The sequence below is a fragment of the Poecilia mexicana genome, unplaced genomic scaffold (genome assembly GCF_051168715.1).
Source record: "Poecilia mexicana isolate PSO_F unplaced genomic scaffold, ASM5116871v1 scaffold_6, whole genome shotgun sequence".
Classification (NCBI taxonomy): Eukaryota; Metazoa; Chordata; class Actinopteri; order Cyprinodontiformes; family Poeciliidae; genus Poecilia; species Poecilia mexicana.
The window spans coordinates 32294862-32317244 of NW_028263375.1; the positions used below are offsets into that span (position 1 = coordinate 32294862).

A 22383-nucleotide genomic window follows, 5' to 3' on the forward strand; every position below is an offset into this window, starting at 1 on the left:
CAACTGATGGTTCCAACCTCATTTATAAGGCAAGAAATCCCACTTATTAACCTGACAGGGCACACCTGTGAAGTGAAAACCATCTCAGGTGACTACCTCTTGAAACTCAAGAGAATGCAGAGTCTGTGCAAAGCAGTAATCGCAGCAAAAGGTGGCTACTTTGAAGAAACTAGAATATAAGGTGTATTTTCAGTTGTTTTACACTTTTTTGTTTAGTACATATTTCCACATGTGTTAATTCATAGTTTTGATGCCTTCAGTGTGAATCTACAATTTTCATAGTCATGAAAATGAAGAAAACTCTTTGAATGAAAAGGTGTGTCCAAACTTTTGGTCTGTACTGTATATAACAAGAGTAAACTTAATTTCACTGATGAAATGATCAAAAATAATTTTTCTCACCTGGCCAAATAGCTTGATATGTTGTGTACTTTCTCTTGAAAAAATCAGTACCTTTATTTTAAAAAATAATCTTAACAAAATTGTTTTGCAAAATCCTCACTCATAGTTACACACACGTGTGTGGGGGTGGGGGGATCTTGAGATTTTCTTTATCCCCAGTGATGCTAAATTTTGTTCCTTGAGCCTATGATGTTTTTTTTTTTTTTTTTTTTTTTTTTTTTCCAATTCAATTCAAAATTAATTTTACTGACAAATCATCTTTGAGTCTTTCAATTTTGTTTCCCCAGGTGAGGTCCCTGGTAGGTCTCTTTGACCCCGTCTTGCAGGTTCACCTAAGCCTCGCATTTCAAGACCTGCAGGTTCACAATCAGACGAGCCGAGACCCTCAGGAACAGTTGGGCTTTTTGAGAACAGATGTGGTCGCTGGGGGCTCTGAACATGGTGGGGAGCTGTTCCAGGTGCTGCTGCAGAGCCAGGAGAAGCAAGTGTCATGGAGGTTTCTCCTACATGAAGCAATAGTTCAACACTGCCCGATGCTGGCAGTACTTGCTGCCTGTCTGCAGGTATCTGGCTAGAACAACTACATGTCAAGTCAAGTTATATTTAAGTTGTTTTACTTGTTGCCATAACACCCGTATTATACTAATAGTAAATACATTGAGTTACTACAAACTGTCCCTATCTGTGTCTCCATCAGTTTGGCACATTTTGTGTTATGAACTAGTTAATACATGGTCTTAGACAGAATCTTAATTCTGATCTAGTTGTTGGCTCTTTTTTCCCATGTAACTGACAGGGAACAGATCTGCTGTCATGTCTGTGTGTGTGGATGCTGACCTCTGTCGTTGACACAACAACAGAAGAGGCCACTTCACACCTCACCGAAGCCCCCCAGGACCATGAATGGACCCTCCATGACCTGTCAGTCATCTGGAAGATGCTGCTGAGGCAGGGTCACACCTGGGTCCTCCTGCGAGGATTTGAGCTTTTTCAGCAGGTATCATTGACCTACACACTGCAAAAACACCAAGTCTTACAAAGTATTTTTAGTCTCGCTTCTAGTGCAAATTTCTTATTGCACTTGAAATAAGTGAAAAATACCTTACAAGTATCTGTTCAGCAAGATATAGAAGTTTGTGTTCAGTAAATAATTCCTTAATGTTGGTGGGAAAAAAAAGACCTATTCCATTAGCAGATAAATTTACGTATAAGACAATTTCCCTGTGATATAAGTGAAATAATCTGCCAATTTTCACCAATGTTAAGGAATTATTTACTTAAAACAAGATTCTTGCTGATAAGATACTTTTAAATTAGTTTTGTCTTAATTCAAATGTACTAAGATATTTGCACTAGAAACTAGACAAAAATACTTGGTAAGATTGTGTGTTTTTGCAGATTATATCCTAGATTTATAGTAATGTTCATTCTAGCAAACAATCAGTACTACCAATAACAAATACTTTTTTTTCCTCAGGATTGTCCCCTGGTGTTGGTGCTGAGAATGTTCGAGTTGTGTTGCGATTACAGAAAATTCACTGAGGCCAAGACAAAGTTGTTGGACTTTCAGAGGACACTTATTGCTGTAAGTAGGACTGTTGACTGCATTTTAATACAATGTAAGAAAAAAATTATTTACAGTAATTCAGTTTAAACTGTTTTAAAAATCTTGAACAATATGTTGTTGGATGTAGCTTTATAATAATAAATGTCTTTAAGAGTGACCACTGCAGACAATGACTTGAACTGTAGGTCATATCAGAACCAAATGAACATAAAGTTCAGGGTGGGAAAAGCAGTCTGTTCTTCCTCTGTTTTTATTTCTCTGCCAAGGTAATAAAATGATGCATTTATTTCATGGGGTATTTTGAAATGGCTTTGTCTTCATGTGCATTTCAAGTAGATTGGGATTTTTGATAAATACTGAAGGTTAAATACCACACAACAATTGTTATCCATGAGTTTTAAAGATTATAGTTGGATCTCAGTATATGATGAGCTTAGTTGCACATTCAGTTCTTGCATCTGTCATGTTTTTGGGATTTTTTTAATGGGTCAGCATCTCTTTATGACATGTTTATGCACTGTAGAACAGTACTGTGGTAGCAAGGAGAGAGCAAAGGGAGCAGATGGTGGGCTAAGAAATGTGATTGAGCTGACAGTGAAATTAGCTAAAAGAAGAGAGACTGAAACTGATCTGTTTCCTTTGGTGTAGCTCAGAAACTGTGGTCCAGAGGCTGCAGACAGCCTTCCTCTGCAGTGGGTGGAGAGCCAAGCCTCAGTGCTGCTCCTCACTATGCTGCTGCGCTGCTCCTCCCAGTACGACCTTCACCAGCTGCTGCAGCTCCTGGCTGACGTTGACAAACTTCTCAAATCCAATGGTGAGATGTTCAGGGCTGCTGCCTCACAAAGTGATCACAATATGCATCTCTTACTGACAGAATCAGCTCAGAAAATGTGATTTTAATTTGTTTTTTTTTATCATATATGCCCAGTGCTTGTATGAAAAAAAGCTGGCACCAGATTTCTTCTGTTTTTTCTTCATTTCTGTCACATCATCAAACTGCTTCTTTGTTCAACAATGTTAAAGAGAGCTTGAATATCATGTTTCCATGCTAGGAGAGTCTGATTTTTATTGAGAATAATCATAATTAACAAAAATAAAGGCTCATAAATATCAGTCTATATGTAATTACTGTGTTTTGTCTCATGGTGAATTGAGTCACTGAAATTTATAGATTTAGAATTATCCTTAGGTTGCACAGCTCAGTCTGCTCAAATAACTTTTGGAAGCTAAGGATACCCAGGCTTGAATATAGAACTTTAAACATGCTCTGAAAATACTGATGAACAAAACTTTGAAAAAGATAATATCTTCTGAATTGTGTATATTCCTATGTATTCCTATGTGTGTGTGTGCATGTAACTCCTGTTTGTCTCCAGGTCCAGACTTCAGGAAGTTGAGCCAGCTGAGTCAGTTACTGCAGGGATCAGGTGTGACTCTGTCCCAGAGCCTGCTGCAGTGCATTTCCCCCTCTGTCCAGCAGGAGGAGTTTCAGCTGATAGTGGATGCTTTGCAAACTGGAGGATGCTACAGCCAGGCCAGACAGGTGGCAGTGCTGGCTGGTCTGCCTGTTCACCGCCTCCTCATGAGCCAGGTCTGAACCATCAGGTCACACAAGGTTTAGCCTTGTTTTAGTTTCTAGAGTTATGTTTAAAATGAAGGAAGAAAGGACTAAAATTGGACCCAGAGAGAAAAGTCAGACAGTTACTACTTACGGTTATTAATACTAAAAAGATTGCAGAGCACTTTACACTGTGAGCTATCTCTACCAGACTCTTAATACAAATTGCACATTTCTTTTAGTAAATATACACCTAGTTTGTACAAACTGATCCTCGTCTACAACCTTGTCTACATAATAAATTTCACTTTTTGGCTTTCAGATATCACGTTGCTTCTCCTTCGCACAAGGACAGCTTCCTATTCTACTCAATAGAAAACTTCCTATCTAATTTTTCCCAGTCTCTTCTTCTAGTACCTTTTCTGTCCGGTAACTTATCCATGAGAACGTTTTCATGCTCACATGCAACTTTATGTTTTACGCTACAGCACATGTCTGTAGCGTGTTATTAAATAAGAAGATGTACTTACTAAATAATCAAAGAAATCCTATGAACATCATCCATTCTCACCTCCAGTGGGTTAAAATGTTCCAGATTTTACAATTGCTTCCCTTAAGATAGCTTGTTCTAACTACGGTGGCCCACAGGTGCAAACATGCAGTAAAAGGCAAGAGGACCTACCAACACGTAAAAACAAAAAGCAAATGCAACAGCAAAGCACTGCAAACAACAACAAAGAAAATGCTCCAACAACAGAAAATGGAAGCAAAAACTTTCAGTCAACAAAATTAATGCAAACAAAAAAAGGCATCAATGACAAAACACTGCAATCACAAGAAAAAGGAGCAAGGGGGAAATAAAACTACAAACTCCATCAGCAAAACAGAATGCTCCAGACCACTAGGGGGAGTCGAGACTCATTTGTGTCCGAAGCATCATAGAATTAATTTCTCTGACACATTATGTGTGACACCTTCACACATAAAGCCTTATACACTTACTTTGTTTTGTATATGAAGCTAAAGTTAGATTCTGTTTGTTGCTTCCGAGTCGGTAAATTGCTAAAGGGCTAGTCCACCCAATTTTACACAACATTGAGTGTCTGCTCTAGAATAAAAACTACAATTCTGAGACCCTCTAACTGCGACTAGAATATTCTTACCCTGTAGCTTTCTTTTGGTATTTCTGTATTTAGAGTTTTGACAATATAACTTGAGGATGGATGAACTTGTTAGTGACAAAAAAAGCTAAATGCTTTGTGTTCTATATCTGTTTTTCCTGCAGCTGCTTCAGGAAGTAAACTTCCACAAGAGCAAGTGGCGGTGGAGACGTTTGGAGACCCGAGTGGCCTTCTGGAAGAAGTGCCACAGGCGACTGAAAGCTGATAGCACTGAGCCAGAGTCAGCCGCGCAGTTCTTTTTATCTCAGACTGAGGCCGCCGCCGGCCCTGATGGTGACCAGGCTCAGACAAATGTTTTGGACATCCAGGAATGCTGCTTGCTGCTCCAGCTCACAGCTCACTGGCTTTCTTTGCTAACCCCTGTTCCTGTAGATGAGCTACAGAGGCTGGAGAAAAAGCTGTGGTTCTGTCAGGTCCAGAAGCACATTCTCACAACTACAATAGAGGAAAAGAGCATGTTTAACCTGCTGCCACCAGCAATCACACCTGAAACCAATGAATATGAGATTTTCATGAAGGAGTTTTCGTTCTCTAACATCGCAGACCTGAATATGGAGAAGTACCTGAGTCTGGAGGGATTCCCAGAAAAGCCTGAGGAGTTGGATACAGAATCAGATTTAAGTTCTGAAGAGAGAAGAGTTTTGGCAATACTTATTGACCAGTTACTAGATAAGGGTAGTATACATGAAGCCAGTCGTGTTTGCCGCTATTTCAATATGCACAATCCAGATGTATGGTTGGTCCTGTGCTGCCATGCTCTGGCATGTGGATTCTTGGTACCGGAACCACAAGGGCAGACCACAGAACCCGCAGAAACAAAGGCTCTAACCCAGTGTATGTTCTTTTTTAACATCTTCCCTAAAATCCTTTCCCTCGTTGGTCCTTTCTGTAATTTTCTTTTCTTGCCCAACCAGCCCCCTCACTCAGCAGCCTGTCCTCATTTGTGATGGTGCCCCTCCACGAAGATGCAGTCACTGTCCAGATCCAGAAACGGGTGGATCAGTGTCGCCATGGGAGCAGCTACTGCAAACAAGTCCTCAGTCTCTACCAGCTCTCCAAGGTCTGCAACCTTTCATCAGTACAAACTTGCACATTTCTATATTGCTGTGGTATTTTTCTTAATTTTTGGTAATTTCTGCTTCTGTCAAACTGCCTCAAAGCAGCTGTGGTACAATGTACCTTACCATGATCAGAGTGTGAATGAGTGAACTAGGGCTGTTGTAAACGAATATTTTAGTAATCGAGTACTCTATCGATTATTCTTACGATTAATCAAGTAATCGGATAAAAAAAATTATAAAATGAAATATTGGTAAATCTGGCATAATACAGGTGTTACTATCAGATATCAATATCAGTCCAATTTTTCATATTTGAGCATCCCTAACAGTTGCTTTTTTGTAGTTTAGAAAACTAACCTGTAACAATAATACCTCACTTTCTAAGTTAACCAGAAGAAAAGTTATAGAAAAATCTGAAATTATATTGAATTTAATAACAAAGAGGCAGGCTCACAAATGTGCTTATAAAAAATGTCTACAATCCAGCTTTTAGTTTATGTATTCATCTTCAGTGAGTTTAATAGATCAATTAAACTCACCTTGCCACCTAACCTGTTCACGCTTTGGGTTTGAAAATACGGGAAATGCCGCCTGGAGTGGGAGGAGAGGGCGAATGAACTAATGTAAGATGGGGTGGAGGGGAGGAAATAGACCAGCGGACTGACGAACCGTTAGACCGGGGGACGAACACGGGGGGAAGCAATACGGGATGTTTACGACACCTTCACTGGTCACACTCAGAAACTCATCTACCAGCCATGTACGATGCGCTCCGCCACCCGTTTCTTCAGACCGGGATATGAAATTTATTGTGCGGTTCGTCGGTAAAGCTACATTTACACGGTAAGCATCAGCTACTCAGCCGCCCGCCCTGTTCAGTCTATCCGCTCACCTCAGCGCTCTTCCCGCCGTTCGCTTTCAACCAGCAGCCCCGGAGGAGAAATGCTGCCGTACTCCAGGCATTCCCCCAGTCATTTTAAGGATGCTTATTGGTTCCCCAAAAACGATAAAAAGTCGGGCATTATCATCAATCAATAAAATCCCCACGGGCCAATCTTGAAGATTGGACTTTATGCCGCTGAGACTTAGCTTTTGTCAACAACTCAGAGGCGGAAGTGAGAGCTCCGCGCAACGTAAATGAAGTCCCGGCCGGAACACGGTGCGCTAACTAATAAAACATCAATTAACGAAGCTTCGAGGCAGGTAAATTTTCCTCGAGGAATTTTAGTAATCGAGGTACTCGAATCATTCGAGGAATCGTTTCAGCCCTAGAGTGAACGACTGAATGTTACTGTATGTTTGGCATCCTCTGGATTATATAAAGTTCTGTACAAGTACACACCATTTACCGTCACCTTTCAACAGCTGGTCAGCACTTATTTTCTCCACAACTTGGTTGTTTATTCCTCCGTCTTGCTTCTATACATGTATATTCCTGGAATATACTTACTAACTCCAAACTCTGATAAAAAAATGTAACTGATCAATCAAGACTCCTGGAAATCTTGTGATTTTCATAAAAACAATTCTAACAAAAAGAACTGTAAGAAGATGGTCACCGGAAGCTGGGGGAGCCCTGCAAAGTTGTTTTGAGGTTACTGACTGGAATACTCTGTGGCAGCCACATTGAGAGGGTGACAGTGTCATGACTGTGTCCAACTGTATAAAACTATGTGTGGACAACAACCACCCCTACCAGAACAGCTTCCCTAATGACTAACCCTTGATCACCAACTTCATACTTTCAAGTCACAACTCAAAATACATCTGTTCAGTTGGCCTTATCATTGTAATCTTTCATTTATTTATTTTTTCTTCTACATTTGTTCTCATTTTTAGTGTACACTTGTATTGGTTTTTTTATTGTAAAGTGCTCTTGGGTGTCTTGAAAGGTGCTAGCAAATAAAAATCATCATCCATCATCATTTTAAACAAGTAAAAAAGGGAGACAGGGAATTACTGAAGAATATCTGGAAACAGCTCAGAGAAAAAACTAGCGACAGCAAGAGAAAGTACAGGAGGAAATGTATAGAATTATGCTTGACATATTGTGATAACCTGTTCGAGCGTTTTGCTTGTTAACATTTAAGCGATGAAATTATGCTTAAATGTTGTGGAGATTGAGACAATTCATATAATAAATAATGACCATCATATCAAAAGCAATTGAACATGTAGGAAAAAGCAGAGAATTGTACATAATTGCTTGGATGCACAAAAGTATTTGCAACTTGTTGGAAGAAATAAGAAACTGCTTTTTTCGTTGTGCACAAGTAACACCTGATTTGACGATTGAACAAGCAGTTTTGAAAATTTCAATTCTGTTCTGAGAAAAGCACCAAAAGCGACTAAGAAAAACTGTAAGGAGATTGTTTTAAAGGAGCCTACTCCATGTGATCTGATACCTGAAACCCAACAAAAACTCATTTGTGTGTTCCAGCTTCCATTGTGTCCTGTGTAGAATATGGAACATGTCTCCTAGAGATTGTGGCCTTTTGAAGGTTTAACACAGATTCATAAATTAAGGCATATAATGAACATATTTACAAGGTTAACTTTTCAGTTTTGCAAAAGTGGAATTTCCTAAGTAGACTTTGTGCTGAGTGTGTTTTGCATAAATCTACTTTAAAAAAAAGACTTCTGAACCTTACAGCTTTTGTGCTTCATGTTATACATCAGTACTGTATGTCATGACTTTAAGTGCAAAACACAGAGCAGTGTTTTTGGTTTTGTTCAATACATGTTGGGTTTTTTCTGGTTCCTTCCTTAGGAGCTGCAGTGCCTCTTCAGTCATATCAGCAGAGAAGAGCCTCATTCTGTGTTAGAGAAGCTGCTGTTGTTGGTGCAACCAGATCGGTTCAGGATGGCCAAGACCTTCATCAAAACTCAGGGTCTTAGTGCTGACAGTGTGGCTGAGCTGGTCTCTAATGCAGTGGTTCAAGGCCTCCTAGCAGCAACCCAGGACCTGCAGTCTGGTGAGAGTAGAGCTGTCTCTTACATCAAATATTATTTGTCCCTTTGCCATTTTCTCAGTTTATTCTGTGCATGTTTCAACCAGGAGAAAGGCTGATTTTCAGACCATCAGAGGGGCAGGAGTCACTGATACAACTGATCAGACTGTGTGAAGATCCAAACATAGTGGGCCTCAAACTGCTGGAAAACCTTAACTCTGTTCCACTGAGGGACCTGAACTCCAGTATGGAAAAATCCTACAAACATAACTGAACTCAACTAGTAGATATCATTTAGTTTAATTGAAATGGCCTTATTTGTATGCATCACTCCACATGACTCAGTAAACCACCTTTTTGCCTGTCCTCCTTGCTTGTCCTGTTTAGTTGTGGAGCTGCTGATTGTGGCTCACAGCTGTTTCAGTCTCACTTGTAACATGGAGGGAATTGTTCGAGTTCTCCAAGCTGCTCGTCATCTCAGCCACACCTACCTGGCTCCAGGAGAGCACTACAGCCTGCTGGTGAGCCCTCAGTGTTCAACTGCAAACTAAATTATTAATTCACTTATACCTTAGAAGCCACCTTCTCACAATGAGGGTTTTATAAAAAAAAATGAAAGTATTTTCCAGAGTTGAGACCTGTTGAGTGTGTGACTTGGAGGTGTTTCTGTAGCTGATGACTTGTTCTTGTGTTTACTTGTTTCTTCTTAATTTGGTTGTGCTTGTATTGTTCTGGGGCTGTAAGCTTCAGGTGAAGTTGAGACTAGCACCAAGTGGTCAGATTGTGTTTGTGTAGTAAAACACTGGTGTTCAGAGTGAGATACTAACTTTATAACCAAAATAAAATGCAGAGGGCTTTGTCTACTTTGGTGGTGATCAGCCAAAAATCTTTGTGCCATCAACATATTTTTTTAATGACAAAGATATGTGGCTTTGTTTGACTGGATAAATTATTTTGGATGAGTTAAATGTTGTAACTCATCCAAATTTCTTTAGAGTTGTTGATGGTGAAGGCTTGTGGGCAGGCAGAATATTACAGCAGTTCTAGCCTCTGACTGAAGACCCTCTGTTGTTGTATACAGTCTGTAATTCTCTTGATTCGAACACAACTCTAGAACCTTCTCTTGAGTCAAGCTAAGGTTGAAGAAGTGCTGCTGAATCCCACTGAGCTGCTCACTGTTTCTGTGTAAAACAACTGAAATGGACGGTTACTTCATCAGGTTGGTGTTTTTTTGTGTGTGTAATATATTTGTGTGTGTTCAGGTGCGTCTCCTGACGGGTATTGGCAGGTACAATGAGATGACGTACATCTTCGATTTGCTTCATCAGAACCATTGTTTCGAGATGCTACTGAGAAAGAAGGTGGACAGAGATATAGGACAGGTTTGACACACACGCGCACACACACAAAGATTAAATGCATGAAATATTTAAACTTTTTTGAATTAGCCACTTTAATTTAGAGGTTTTAAGTCCCGTTTATAATTCTATGAGCAGCCAGAGCTTGTTCCTCCCCAACATATCAGCCCCATCATTAATTTATTCCCTTCTTTTTTGCAGAGCTCTAGTTTGAAAACTTCTCTGCTGGATTACATCAAACGTTGCCTCCCTGCTGACAGTGAGAAGCACAACATGGTGGCGCTGTGTTTCAGCATGAGAAGGGAAATTGGAGAAAACCATGAAATAGCTGCCAGGACACAGCTGAAGATGATTGAATCTCAGGACTGGGGTGAGCAGAGCAAAATCAAACGTTACAAATTACCTGCTGTGATTGCAGAGTAAGTTTCACTCTTGTTGAATTTGTTATACAGTTGTGAATCCTGATCTTAAGAACTCATTGGTCAAGGTGTTGGGTCTGCTAAAGGATGCTGCAGAAAGTTTCTCCAAGGTACTTCCACTTCCTTTTCTACACCTAGGAATGACTTCATGGTTCATGATCAATTGTCATTGTTTGTTTTTGTGTGTGTCCCTACCAGGACTCCTGTGTGCATCAGGCTGGTCGTTGTGTCCGTGCAGCCAAACTGATCACTCTTCAGCTCCACTTGTTGAACCAGGGATCCAACCTACGCATCATAAACCTAAAGCCTGCAGAGATGCATAGTGCCATCTTGGCTCTGCCACAGTGCTACCAGGTGTGCAGCATCCCTCTGCTCTCTAAATCTGCTTTCAGCCGTGCCTCCTTAAATTCCAATAAAACGGGCAGCTCTGAAAGCATGGTCTAACTGATATGTATAAGAGTTTGATTCTATATGTGAGGGTGTTTGTGTGAAACATTGCGATCATAGTAGAGTTTATGAGAGGGTTTGGTTGTGTTTGTGTGAGAGTAAAAATGTAGGCATGTAAGCGCAATTGTAAGTTTTGGCCCATGGGAGCTCTTATTCTGCTTCCTGTGTCTCAGGTGTTTGTTGTCGCAGAAGCGTACAGCTACAGTCCAGACTGGGCTGAGATTTTGTATCAGAAAGTGGCTCTGAAGGGACACTTTGCTTACCTTGAGGAGCTGAAATGCCACCTTCCTCTCACCTCTGCCCTATTTGAAGACATTTTCAGAAAGTAAGCCATAGTGGGTTTTCTTCCCCAGCCTTTGCCAAAATACATGTCTAAGAATGTTTTTTGACATTGTATGACTTTTGTAACTCTGAAGGTTGTTCTGTGTGTCATTCCAGGCTGGACAGCATCCCCAGTAGCGTCTGTTCCAATGTGAAGCGTCTGCTTAACCACTGTGATGATGTGTACACCCGCTACAGACTGGCCTACCAGCAGAATCTCTATGATGTCACCAAAACACTGCTGCAAGATAACAAAACCTCCAGCTACATGAATGACAGACTTGCCAGTAAAGCATTTATCTGACTGAGCAATGTCATGTGTCTGTCAGGACAGTCCAGTCTACAGTCAGTGGTCTGTAAATACCCAATAAAATGATTTTGGTGTACAGCAATTATTCATGTGTACAAAATATAGTTTTATGAAACCATTAAAATTACGGAACTTTTCTAAGCTAAATGATGTAATATTAACATTAAACAGTTTCTGATCAGGATTTCAGAAACTGAAATCCTGATCATTTCTGTCAGAATTTCAGTTTCTGTCTTTATTTGATCAGCAACAAATTCTGTTAGTCTGCGAAAATGATCACAAAATGACTACATAGTTTTTATGATTACTCATCAAGTTGTGGAACCTAATAAGCAAAATGCAGTTGTATGGTCTGTGTTATGGTTATCAAATATGTTACACATATGTTAATAGTGAAAGATTGTGGAAAAAAATGCAACCACTGTAAAAAAAAAAGTGCTTTTAAAAATTTTAAGACTAAGGTCAAACTGTTATGTTCATTTTCTAATGTAGGATATTCTGATAGGCCTTCATCACCATGTCACAGCAGTGCGTACACAAGTGTTATTGACATTGCTAAGACAGTCCTAGCTTTGGTTGTTTTTGACTGGGAGACCATGACCATAGATGAGGGTAGGAACGTAGATCAACCAGTAAATCGAGAGCTTTGCTTTTTGACTCAGCTCTCTCTTCAACACGACCGATTGCTGCACCAATCCACCTGTCAATCTCTTGTTTCATGTTTCGCTCATTTGTTCACAAATGATCTCTAGATACTTGAACTCCTCCACTTGGGAGGACAAGACCATGGTCTCAGATTAGGATGCACAGATTCTCATCCCGGCTGCTAACCACAGGCTTTTACCACTTTCCCCAAGTACTTCTTCTGGTCCAGGTGACTTTTTTGGGTGTACTCTTGAGTATCCGACGTACTTGGTGTATCTGAAGAGTAAGAGCTGGAGGACTGTGAGACTGGCAGTGTTTTGTGGAAGTGTGTGACCATCCCACTTAAACTCTTGCAAAAAGAAAAAAGATTTAGTTCTTCCACTAGGAGGGGGTCAATGCAAGATGCCGTATGCTCTGCCAGACCTGCTGTGACTTATTTTGAGCCTGTTGGTCCTTCATTTTCCATGTGAATTCCACTTCAATTATTTGAAATGTGGACATTTGTCTTGGAGTAGTGAACAACTGTAACGCTGATACATTTATGTAGTCAATATTTTCTACTCCACTGAAAGAATGTGGTGCTTGTGCACACATTTTAATGGGTATCAAAGCAGCATTGAACAAACCATACAGTATGCTACCGATGAAAAATCAGTTTTGATAGAAGATAATTATGTTGCCATTTGTCCAGGTATCATAATGAACTCAAGCATAAGTTTATCCAAAATAGACACTTCAGAAAAAAACAAAACACAAGTCTATGCATCGTCTTTTCTGAAACGGCCTCTGTTCTTCAGGAGTTGGTTGAGGATGCTGTTCTGTTTCAGAACCCTCAAGTCAGATATGTCCTCTGCAATTACAGGTATGTCCTCATTGCAACACGCCTCATTGTCTTCATCGTCATTGCTGTCAGACAGTGTACACAGGAGGGCATCATTCTCATATGTTGGGAAATAATATCTGGAGATCAGAGATTCAAAAGAGAGTTTAGCTGAGTTTGAGCCAAACTTTAATGATATGTTATCTTAAAGATGAGATTACTCGGATTCAATACAAAAGCATCATGAAGCATCATGTTCTTGGTAGGACTTACTGTGGTTGGTCCCAGGTGGACATCTCTGGCAGTTTCATCACATGCCCTTCAGAGATGATGTGGTCCATCATGTCTGCTCTGGAATCAAACTTCTTCTGGCAGCCATAGCAATGGCTCTGGTGGATTTGCCGCCGGATAAAGTTGACCAGCTTCACCTGCTGGTAGAAATTGAGGTCTGACGGAGGAGACATCAGGACAGGATGAAGAAAATGACACTGGTCATATTTAGCAACTGACTAAACTGTCCGGCTTTTTAAAGAATCTCTAGTTTAAAACTAAACTGAAGACTCTTATCATACAAACAAACACAAAACCATTTTAAGGAGCTGAAATTAAACAGCCTTCATCCACTTCATACCCTCAAGTGAAAACGGAAAGTCTGTCCATGTCTCCTATAGACGTAATTTGAATACGTCTCAGTAGACATGTAAAAAAAAACTAATTTGGGGCAGTGTCCAAACATATTAGGTCCCAACTGTATATCGAATCTGATAGTTTGTAAATCAAGCTGATAATTAGGGTGATGGCAACAAAGCTGCTGCTTGGTGATAATGTTCTGTTTACATATTTTACTTACTGAGCTCCATCTTTAAGTTATGAAGATCAAAACCATGGGAGTCCTACAAAAATAATCCGACAACAGAATCAGAGACACGATCACAACTGTGTTCAACAAACTGCTATTGAAAAAAGAAAACACTGCTTCTTTTCTTTTCTAAAATCTCTGTATTTTTCATAAGCGTACTTTACCTTCATGTGTGTATAAATCTGATCCATTGTCTCTGACTGACGGTCACAAAAGAGACAAACGGCAGAGACAGGATGGGCATGCCAGTCGGACCAGTCACTGTGGACATAAATGTTAGTCAGAGGGAACAAGCAAATTCACACACTTCACAAAATAAGAGATGGTCTCGTATGACGTGGATGTACACACGTGGACAAAGTTGTCTACTTTTATAAATTCCTGTTGAGTGCGAGAGCCAAGCAAGCAGTGTGGCTTTGATATTTCAACTGAATGTTTGGTGCAGAGCCGGATTTGCTAATGGGAAACAAATCTGGCCAAAGTGGACTGAACCGGTTAGAGGCGGTATAGTAGAAAAGCAACTTTTATAAACTTGGAAAATAAATATGCACACAGTTGTAGTTCTAGCAGGAATGGTGCCCTGGGCAAACCCCTTCATCGGCAATGCAAGCAATTATCTGATTTTTTTTTTTTTTTTGCATCAGAATGCAGTTAGTATAGTCTCAGTAACTAAGGGAAACTTACTCCACTCCACTTGCAAACCAAGTAGTAGCAAACCTGTTCAGGGGACAACTGACAGATGAGATATATTTTATTTTGTAGTTTTTGGGTGTCATACCCCTAACTGATGACACCCTGGGCAACTACCCATGTCACCCATATCAAAACCCTCCATTGTATGTACATTACCGATACATTACATTACAACACTGAGGGATACCAACAATTTTGTCCACATGTGTCAATCAATTCCATGTCTAAAACTGATTTAGCTTTCAGCATCCAGCTGTTTGGATGCAGTTAGAAAAACCCAGGCGTCCGACCTGAAATTCTCCTTCATGTAGATTTTGATGAAGATACTTACTCATCTTCAACATCTACCAGCTCCCGGTCGTCCTCACTCTGAACCTCCTCCCAGGTTTTTCCCAGTTCCTTACAAGAGAACCAAGTAATGAGCAGAATGCACTGACTTCTTAATTAGCACCTCAAGTTAAGAACAAAGGGCAAGATACAGGAAGAGGACGAAAGGAAAAATAAAAATAAAAGCGTGACCTACTCTTCTCAAGCTTTTATCTTTGAACAAATTGCTTGTGGATTTGGCCTCTGAAGTTTTTTGAATTTTGACTGCCCTTCATTGTTTATACGTGAAAAAAAAACCCCACCTGTTTTGATGTATTTAATTCTTGAATCAAAGCTGCCTCACCTTGCTTGCTCACTAATTTTTAGTGTGGAAGTGAAAGTCAAACAAAGTTTTAAAAATTCAAATAAAATGCAATTTTCTACATTTATATTTGGTACGGGTAACAAAGTTAGAAAAAGAGGAGATATTAAACTGCTTCAGGTCGTCTTAGTGACGGTGACTGTTGTGGAACTTTGGGCAGGAAAACATTCCTAATCTCAAGAAAGGGCCAATCAAAGCTCGTCAGCCAAGGTGAATGAGTTGAACGCTCAGTAAAATGATGCGTAATTTATTTTCAGTGTTCCTACAAAATTCATTTTACACAAAAGAGGATTACTGCTACAGAATTCTGACTTTCCTTTCTCAGAGTTCTGACTTTAGACATGGTGACATGGTGCAGAGATGACAGTTTTTTGACTATCAAAGCATGTACCAAAGTTAACGGACATGCACCAAGTGTTATTTGAACCTTTATACATCATTTAAGCTAAATAAATTATGAATCCTTGAAATTATGGAAGTGGATAAGAGCCACTGCGGGAAAAAAAATCTGCCTTTAATCTCAGAATTCTGACTTTTAATCCTGAAATAAGAAATTTGTAACAGAAGCCTTATTTCAATTTACCAGATAGTTGATCACATAAAAGCGGTCGTATTCATGGTTGTTGGCATTGATGCGACGGTGAGCTTTCTTCCTCATATGGTCCTTCAGTGTAGATTTGTCACGGAAGATTTTTTCACAGTACAAACACTGCAGGCTTATGGAGGAGAGAAAATACATCTTCTTTATGTAACAGGGGAAATAAACTAAATGGAAAACTGCAGTTTTGTATTTACTCAGAATGTCTGATATTAAAATTTGCTTTATGATTAGAAACATTTACAGTACAGACCAAAAGTTTGGACACACCTTTTCATTCAAAGAGTTTTCTTCATTTTCATGACTATGAAAATTGTAGATTCACACTGAAGGCATCAAAACTATTAACACATGTGGAAATATGTACTAAACAAAAAAGTGTAAAACAACTGAAAATACACCTTATATTCTAGTTTCTTCAAAGTAGCCACCTTTTGCTGCGATTACTGCTTTGCACAGACTCTGCATTCTCTTGAGTTTCAAGAGGTAGTCACCTGAGATGGTTTTCACTTCACAGGTGTGCCCTGTCAGGTTAATAAGTGGGATTTCTTGCCTTATAAATGAGGTTGGAACCATCAGTTGTGTTGTGCAGAAGTCAGGTGGACACACAGCTGATAGTCCTACTGAATAGAGTGCTAGAATTTGTATTATGGCAAGACAAAAGTAGCTAAGTAAAGAAAAACGAGTGGCCATCATTACTTTAAGAAATGAAGGTCAGTCAGTCCGAAAAATTGGGAAAACTTTGAAAGTGTCCCCAAGTGCAGTCGCAAAAACCATCAAGCGCTACAAAGAAACTGGCTCACATGAGGACCGCCCCAGGAAAGGAAGACCAAGAGTCACCTCTGCTGCGGAGGATAAGTTCATCCGAGTCACCAGCCTCAGAAATCGTAGGTTAACAGCAGCTCAGATTAGAGACCAGGTCAATACCACACAGAGTTCTAGCAGCAGACACATCGCTGCAACAACTGTGCAGCGGAGAGGAGACTGTGTGAATCAGGACTTCATGGTAGAATAGCTGCTAGGAAACCACTGCTAAGGACAGGCAACAAGCAGAAGAGACTTGTTTGGGCTAAAGAACATAAGGAATGGACATCAGACCAGTGGAAATCTGTGCTTTGGTCTGATGAGTCCAAATTTGTGATCTTTGGTTCCAACCACCGTGTCTTTGTGCGACGCAGAAAAGGTGAACGGATGGACTCTACATGCCTGGTTCCCACTGTGAAGCATGGAGGAGGAGGTGTGATGGTGTGGGGGTGCTTTGCTGGTGACACTGTTGGGGATTTATTCAAAATTGAAGGCATACTGAACCAGCATGGCCACCACAGCATCTTGCAGCGGCATGCTATTCCATCCGGTTTGCGTTTAGTTGGACCATCATTTGTTGTGACTTTTTTACACTTATGTTGTTCGGTATATTTGCATGATAAGTGACTGATTTACAATTATATGTTAAGCATAATTTACATGATGATTATTATTATTAATTGTATTGAACATGATTGTATATAATTACAAAGGTGAAGTGAAATATATTTAAGTGCAAGACATGATTTATTTGAATAGAGGAAGTCTTTTATTTTGAAGAATGCTTAAGGATCTGTTACTGTTTTGTCACTATCTTGCTTTGTTGACTTTTGATTGCTATTGGTTACGAACAGCTGTTGCCCGTTATCAGCTGACGCTGTTGTTTTCCTCTTCAATAAATACAGAACAGAAAGGTTCAGTAAAAGAAATGCGAGCCTCCGTCTTGTTTGAAAAGAAGCTTTACTCCGTAACATTTTGGTGCCGAAACCCAGGAATAAGGATTTTTTTTTTATTTTTCTGAACGAAGTGAAGCTACGGCTCAGTTTAGCAGCCAACATGACGGACATTTGACCAAGGAGAGTGATAGGGTGCTGCGCCAGATGACCTGGCCTCCACAGTCACCGGTCCTGAACCCAGTAGAGATGGTTTGGGGTGAGCTTGGCCACAGAGTGAAGGCAAAAGGGCCAACAAGTGCTAAGCATCTCTGGGAAATCCTTCAAGACTGTTGGAAGACCATTTCAGGTGACTACCTCTTGAAGCTCATCAAGAGAATGCCAACAGTGTGCGAAGCAGTAATCAAAGCAAAAGGTGGTTACTTTGAAGAACTTAGAATATAAGGCGTATTTTCAGTTATTTCACACATTTTTGTTAAGTATATAATTCCACATGTGTTAATTCATAGTTTTGATGCCTTCAGAGAGAATCTACAATTTTCATAGTCATGAAAATGAAGAAAACTCTTTGAATGAAAAGGTGTGTCCAAACTTTTGGTCTGTACTGTAAATGTGATTAAAAACCAAAATCAGACGACTTCTACAACTGAGTAAGACTTTCCACTATTATTAAAGATACTGAGGTGAACTGAGTTCATGTTAGGCATGTACTAGAGATTATACTTAGAGAAAAGGTGCAAGTCCACAATGCAAATTTACACAGTAAAGTGAGACACGATTGTGTGTGCGCGTGAGTGTGTGTGTGCGTGTAACTGTTCTCATGACAGATGTCCTGACAGTATGGGAAAAAAACAAGACTAGTTTTTTTTTTTACATCAACTTCTACCATGTTTTAAGCCTACATATTGGGTTCTAGTTGTCCACAGTGAGGAACTTCAGAGAAATCCAGGCTTCAGATGGTGTCCTTGTGGTTTCTCCCCGCCCCCCAACATCCGATTAAAAATAAAACACCATATTTCCAAAGTTATTCTCTACATTGTAACCATTTGACGCTGCTTATCTGTGGATGATTGAAAAATCTATTTAGCAGTTTTGTCAGAGAAACCAAGCTGCTATAGAGTCAGTTCTTACTTGTCCAGTTTATATTGTAGTGTGTCCAAGAACTCATTGCAGTACACAATGTTATCTGGCAGCCCAATGCTGAATGAGTGTTCTCTGGCCATGTGGTTCAGCAGACATGCCCTGAACACAGAATATGGAAAGGATCAATAATACAATAATAATTAACATTTGAGTAGAGCTCAAATGAACAGCTTTGAGTAGAGCTGTTCGAACTTGTCCACATTTCCTTAAATGATATCAAATGATATCAGACTTATATAGTATTTTTCAGGATCCTCAAAGACACTTGCAGTCATTCCCATTCATGCACATATTCACACATTTATGATGGCAAGCTACTGGACTGTAGCCACTGGGGCAGACTGACAGCAACAAGCCATCGGTCCTTCTGATCACCCTCAGCAGGCGAGGTGGGTGAAGTGCTTTGACCACAACGACAGACGGTTGGAGCAGAGATCAAACAGGTGACCCACCAATTGCAGGGAGAACTTCTGCTATCGGAGTTTGTTTGTAGGACTTAAGGAGTCGCCACTATCACCCAATCATCCTTACAAATCACACATGTCCTTATACACTCTCTTAGTGTAGACCCTGGTGCATTCTCACCTGTTTCCAGTGCACTCCTCACTGCAGAATAAACAAAGACGATGGAAGTAGCAGTCGTCACGCTCCTTCTGTTGTTGCTCTAGGACCTCCTCCTAAAGTAAAGTGTGATTTTTAAGAAAGCAAATCTGAGAGAATTTTATAAACTGACAGAACTCTAATGTGCTCTGACACATCATCTATTAGCAGCAGTAAGTATGCACATATATAGTATATCATTTTTACAGTTTGTAGCTGTGTGCCGTACTTCGTTTCAGCAGTCACTGTTTTAAAGCGCTTAAGGAATTTTGACCCAGGAATGGAATGCAAGAAATTACATTACAGAGACTAAATTTGTGGGGATCAATAATATAATCTGCAATAGCTGCAATCCTGCAATAAATTTCTGTCCCTGCCCTCACCTGATACATATTCTGCAACATACAAAAACAACAATTTATTGTAGTATTTTTTTGTTGTTGTTGTTTACAATGAACCATCAAAACTGATGACACCATATTTCCAAAGATGTAGCTGAAAAACTGTCCCAGTTGTCTTTTTAAAAAGTGTTGGGTTGCTGATCCTCACCAGTCGTTTCTGCTGGAGCCTCTCTCTAAGGATCCGGTCCTCTGGGAGGACGTCACATAGCAGGAAGTAATCCTCCTGTTTCTCTGCAAGGTAAATAACTTGCTATCAGCAGTTAAGTCGTGTTCACAAACTTTCCTTTTTTACACTGATTAAAGCCTAAATGAAAAGTGAATTCTGGCTTTTCTCTGTCAATCAATCAATCAAGTTTATTTGTACAGTGCTTTTCAGCAACAGGGCAGTTCAAAGTGCAAACATTTAAACATCATAAACACATCATACAGTCAACAGTTGTGAAAACCAGTAACAGACATTACATTTTGTCAAGTGCCATTGTTGAAATCATCAATACACATTCAACATGTTGGTTAATGTTCCTTTTTTTATTATACTAAAGCAACTCTAAACAGGTGGAATTCTAGACTTGATGTAAAGGAAATCATGTTTCAGCTGTTTTGCAGTTTTCTGGAAGTTTGTTCCAGATTTGAACAAACTTCCAGAAGCTGAATGCTGCTTCTCCATGTTTGACACTAAATATTAATTACATTGTCATGATGTCTCTCTTGAGGAGGTCATGAATTGTTGTGTTCCAATGGACTCACCAACTGGGCCAGTGGAATTAGTCTTTATGACACTGCAGAAATCTGTGACTGGTTGTTCAAGGAACCTGCCCTTCCAGTAAACCAAGTACCTGACAAAGTGAACTCAGACAGCTCAGTGTGGTCACATATACATTTCTGTAACTCCACACAAAGGCAAAGAGCCCTACCTTGGGAGGCTGGCTATGAGCTTGATATCAGCGATGACCAGCTTGTGTTCCAGCAGCAGGTGTCTGAGCAGGGTGTCTTTCTGCAGCAGCGGGACAGACTCGGAGCAGAACAGACAGACCAGCAGCTCATCACTGGGATGCTGCACCACAATGGGAGTGCTGGGACTTCCAGCTCCAAGCTCTGGAAAACTCAAAGGTTCCAATATGCTGTCCCTGCCTGAAGGATAGTCATTTAAAACAAATCTAAAGGAGGGCTTACTAACGTGCATAAATAAGAGCAAACACAGCAGAGACATAAGGAATGAATCTGACAGACGAAAATAAAATTTATGAACATGAAAGGTCGGAGTAAGCAAAGGCTAATTTCTAATATAGATCTTCTCTAATTATCTATTAGTCAATAGACTAATTAATAGTTAATCAAACCTTTGAGGCTAACCCTTTTCAGATCATAGTTCTGCAAAAAATAAAAAACAAAAATTGCGAACACACTTAAAAGTCGATTGAGTGAGTTCACTGACCCTGTGTGAATAATAATGGAAAGCTTTATTCCACCTAATACATGCATATATGCTGGTGTTGGTCCTTTGTATTATTGTACTTTATCAAGTCCAAGAGAAAGTTTGTGTACGGGTATGAATTTGATCTGTGGGCTTGTCTTAAAATTGAGTTAAATGTGAATTCGTTTCAACTAAACTGAACTTAAGATCCTTTTTGATGTACAATAGAGCTGTGGGCTCCGAAAGATTCAAACCCCTTTTTTCACAGACTAGCTGCTTTCTGGCTGCCTTTTTAAATGTACAGAGACAATAACAGAATGTCAAAAGGTTTAAATCAAAAGCTAATGTTGTATGCAGTGAAGGATGAATTGAAAAGTGAATGTAGTTCCTGCTGCTTTCGTTCACTACCACACACTGTGCGTACTTAAAACATATCAAGTCTTTCAGTGAATAGCCACAGCCAGGTGTCAAACTTTAACATACCACAGTCTGCTGTTCGCTCGCAGGCGGCCATAACGGATTTTACGTAGGGATATTTTTCCTTTGTGTTTTTTTGGCGATTGGCAAACCAACTTAAAGGGCATTTACCGCCACCTACCGGACTGGAGTGTAGACGTCAATTGATAATCAGAGGGAATTTATTACATCAAATAGTGTCATACATACCTGCCAAGTCCCTTTTTTTGGACGGGAACGGCCGTATTTTACCCCTCTTTCCCGCCGTGCTCCCGTATTATTATCTTCCCGTATTGTAACATATTCCCCCCTACGGTGTGTGTGTATGTAAATATATATATATATATATATATATATATATATATATATATATATATATATATATATATATATATACATATATATATATATATATATATATATACATATACATATATATATGTTTATGAAACAAATGTAATATCTAGAATAACTGAAATTACTCAAATCGTACCTGAAAATAACATACATTTTTTGACCTTTAGCTCATGTCAGGGGCGACGAAGTTCAGCATTAAGAGCCAAATTAAGCTCATTATCACAGTAAAGAGCCACACAGCAATTTCAAGATCAGCTTTATACCACTTGGTTCACTTTCTTAGATTTTTATTTGAATCTCTTTTATTCATTTTAATTTTTAGAACTTCCAGTCATTTGAGATCTCGAGATATAAAAGGCATTATAAAATAAATCTATTATTATTATTATTATTATTATTAGTAGTAGTAGTAGTAGTAGTAGTAGTAGTAGTAGTGT

At 39.6% G+C, this 22383-nt stretch overlaps 2 protein-coding genes across 4 annotated transcripts in view; one reads left to right on the forward strand and one right to left on the reverse strand.

Moving 5' to 3' along the window:
• The window catches only part of spg11 (SPG11 vesicle trafficking associated, spatacsin), a 34539-nt gene extending 22882 nt beyond the window's left edge, over nt 1–11657 (forward strand). The window contains exons 25-40 of one of the 2 annotated variants that reach the window (XM_014972428.2): nt 690–965; nt 1199–1399; nt 1880–1987; nt 2618–2783; nt 3346–3560; nt 4813–5542; nt 5623–5768; nt 8540–8744; nt 8828–8965; nt 9108–9241; nt 9983–10102; nt 10280–10448; nt 10531–10607; nt 10696–10851; nt 11118–11269; nt 11383–11657. In XM_014972428.2, coding sequence (XP_014827914.2) covers nt 690–965; nt 1199–1399; nt 1880–1987; nt 2618–2783; nt 3346–3560; nt 4813–5542; nt 5623–5768; nt 8540–8744; nt 8828–8965; nt 9108–9241; nt 9983–10102; nt 10280–10448; nt 10531–10607; nt 10696–10851; nt 11118–11269; nt 11383–11569 — 3180 coding nt within the window. In that variant the 3' untranslated portion in view covers nt 11570–11657. Of the gene's footprint in view, nt 1–689; nt 966–1198; nt 1400–1879; nt 1988–2617; nt 2784–3345; nt 3561–4812; nt 5543–5622; nt 5769–8539; nt 8745–8827; nt 9004–9107; nt 9242–9982; nt 10103–10279; nt 10449–10530; nt 10608–10695; nt 10852–11117; nt 11270–11382 lie in introns of those variants that run through there. The other variant, XM_014972430.2, reaches the window with a different exon arrangement.
• A 1129-nt stretch (nt 11658–12786) lies between these two features.
• On the reverse strand, nt 12787–21701 carry znf277 (zinc finger protein 277). Of its 2 annotated transcripts, XM_014972438.2 has the most exons (12): nt 21617–21701; nt 20634–20850; nt 20467–20555; nt 19868–19950; nt 19304–19395; nt 18707–18817; nt 15864–15996; nt 14924–14991; nt 14064–14160; nt 13891–13933; nt 13314–13488; nt 12787–13180 (listed from the first exon to the last, which is right to left on the reverse strand). In XM_014972438.2, the coding sequence occupies exons 1-12, from the start codon at nt 21645–21647 to the stop codon at nt 12979–12981; spliced, it is 1341 nt and encodes a 446-aa protein (XP_014827924.2). In that variant the 5' UTR covers nt 21648–21701; the 3' UTR covers nt 12787–12978. The 2 variants fall into 2 exon arrangements, with proteins under 2 accessions (XP_014827924.2, XP_014827923.2); XM_014972437.2 differs by lacking the exon at nt 21617–21701 and having other exon boundaries at nt 20634–21593.
• Nucleotides 21702–22383: the final 682 nt, after the last annotated feature.

Excerpts from the sequence above, each read along its gene's own strand:
- znf277 (XM_014972437.2), bottom strand. The coding sequence starts at position 20,929 with ATGTCTCTGCTGTGTTTGCTCTTATTTATGCACGTTAGTAAGCCCTCC. Across the intron at positions 13,934-14,063 it reads AGATTTATACACACATGAAG|GACTCCCATGGTTTTGATCT; the intron begins GTAAAGTACGCT and ends TTATTTTTGTAG. Across the intron at positions 13,181-13,313 it reads TCCACCTGGGACCAACCACA|ATATTATTTCCCAACATATG; the intron begins GTAAGTCCTACC and ends TCTGATCTCCAG.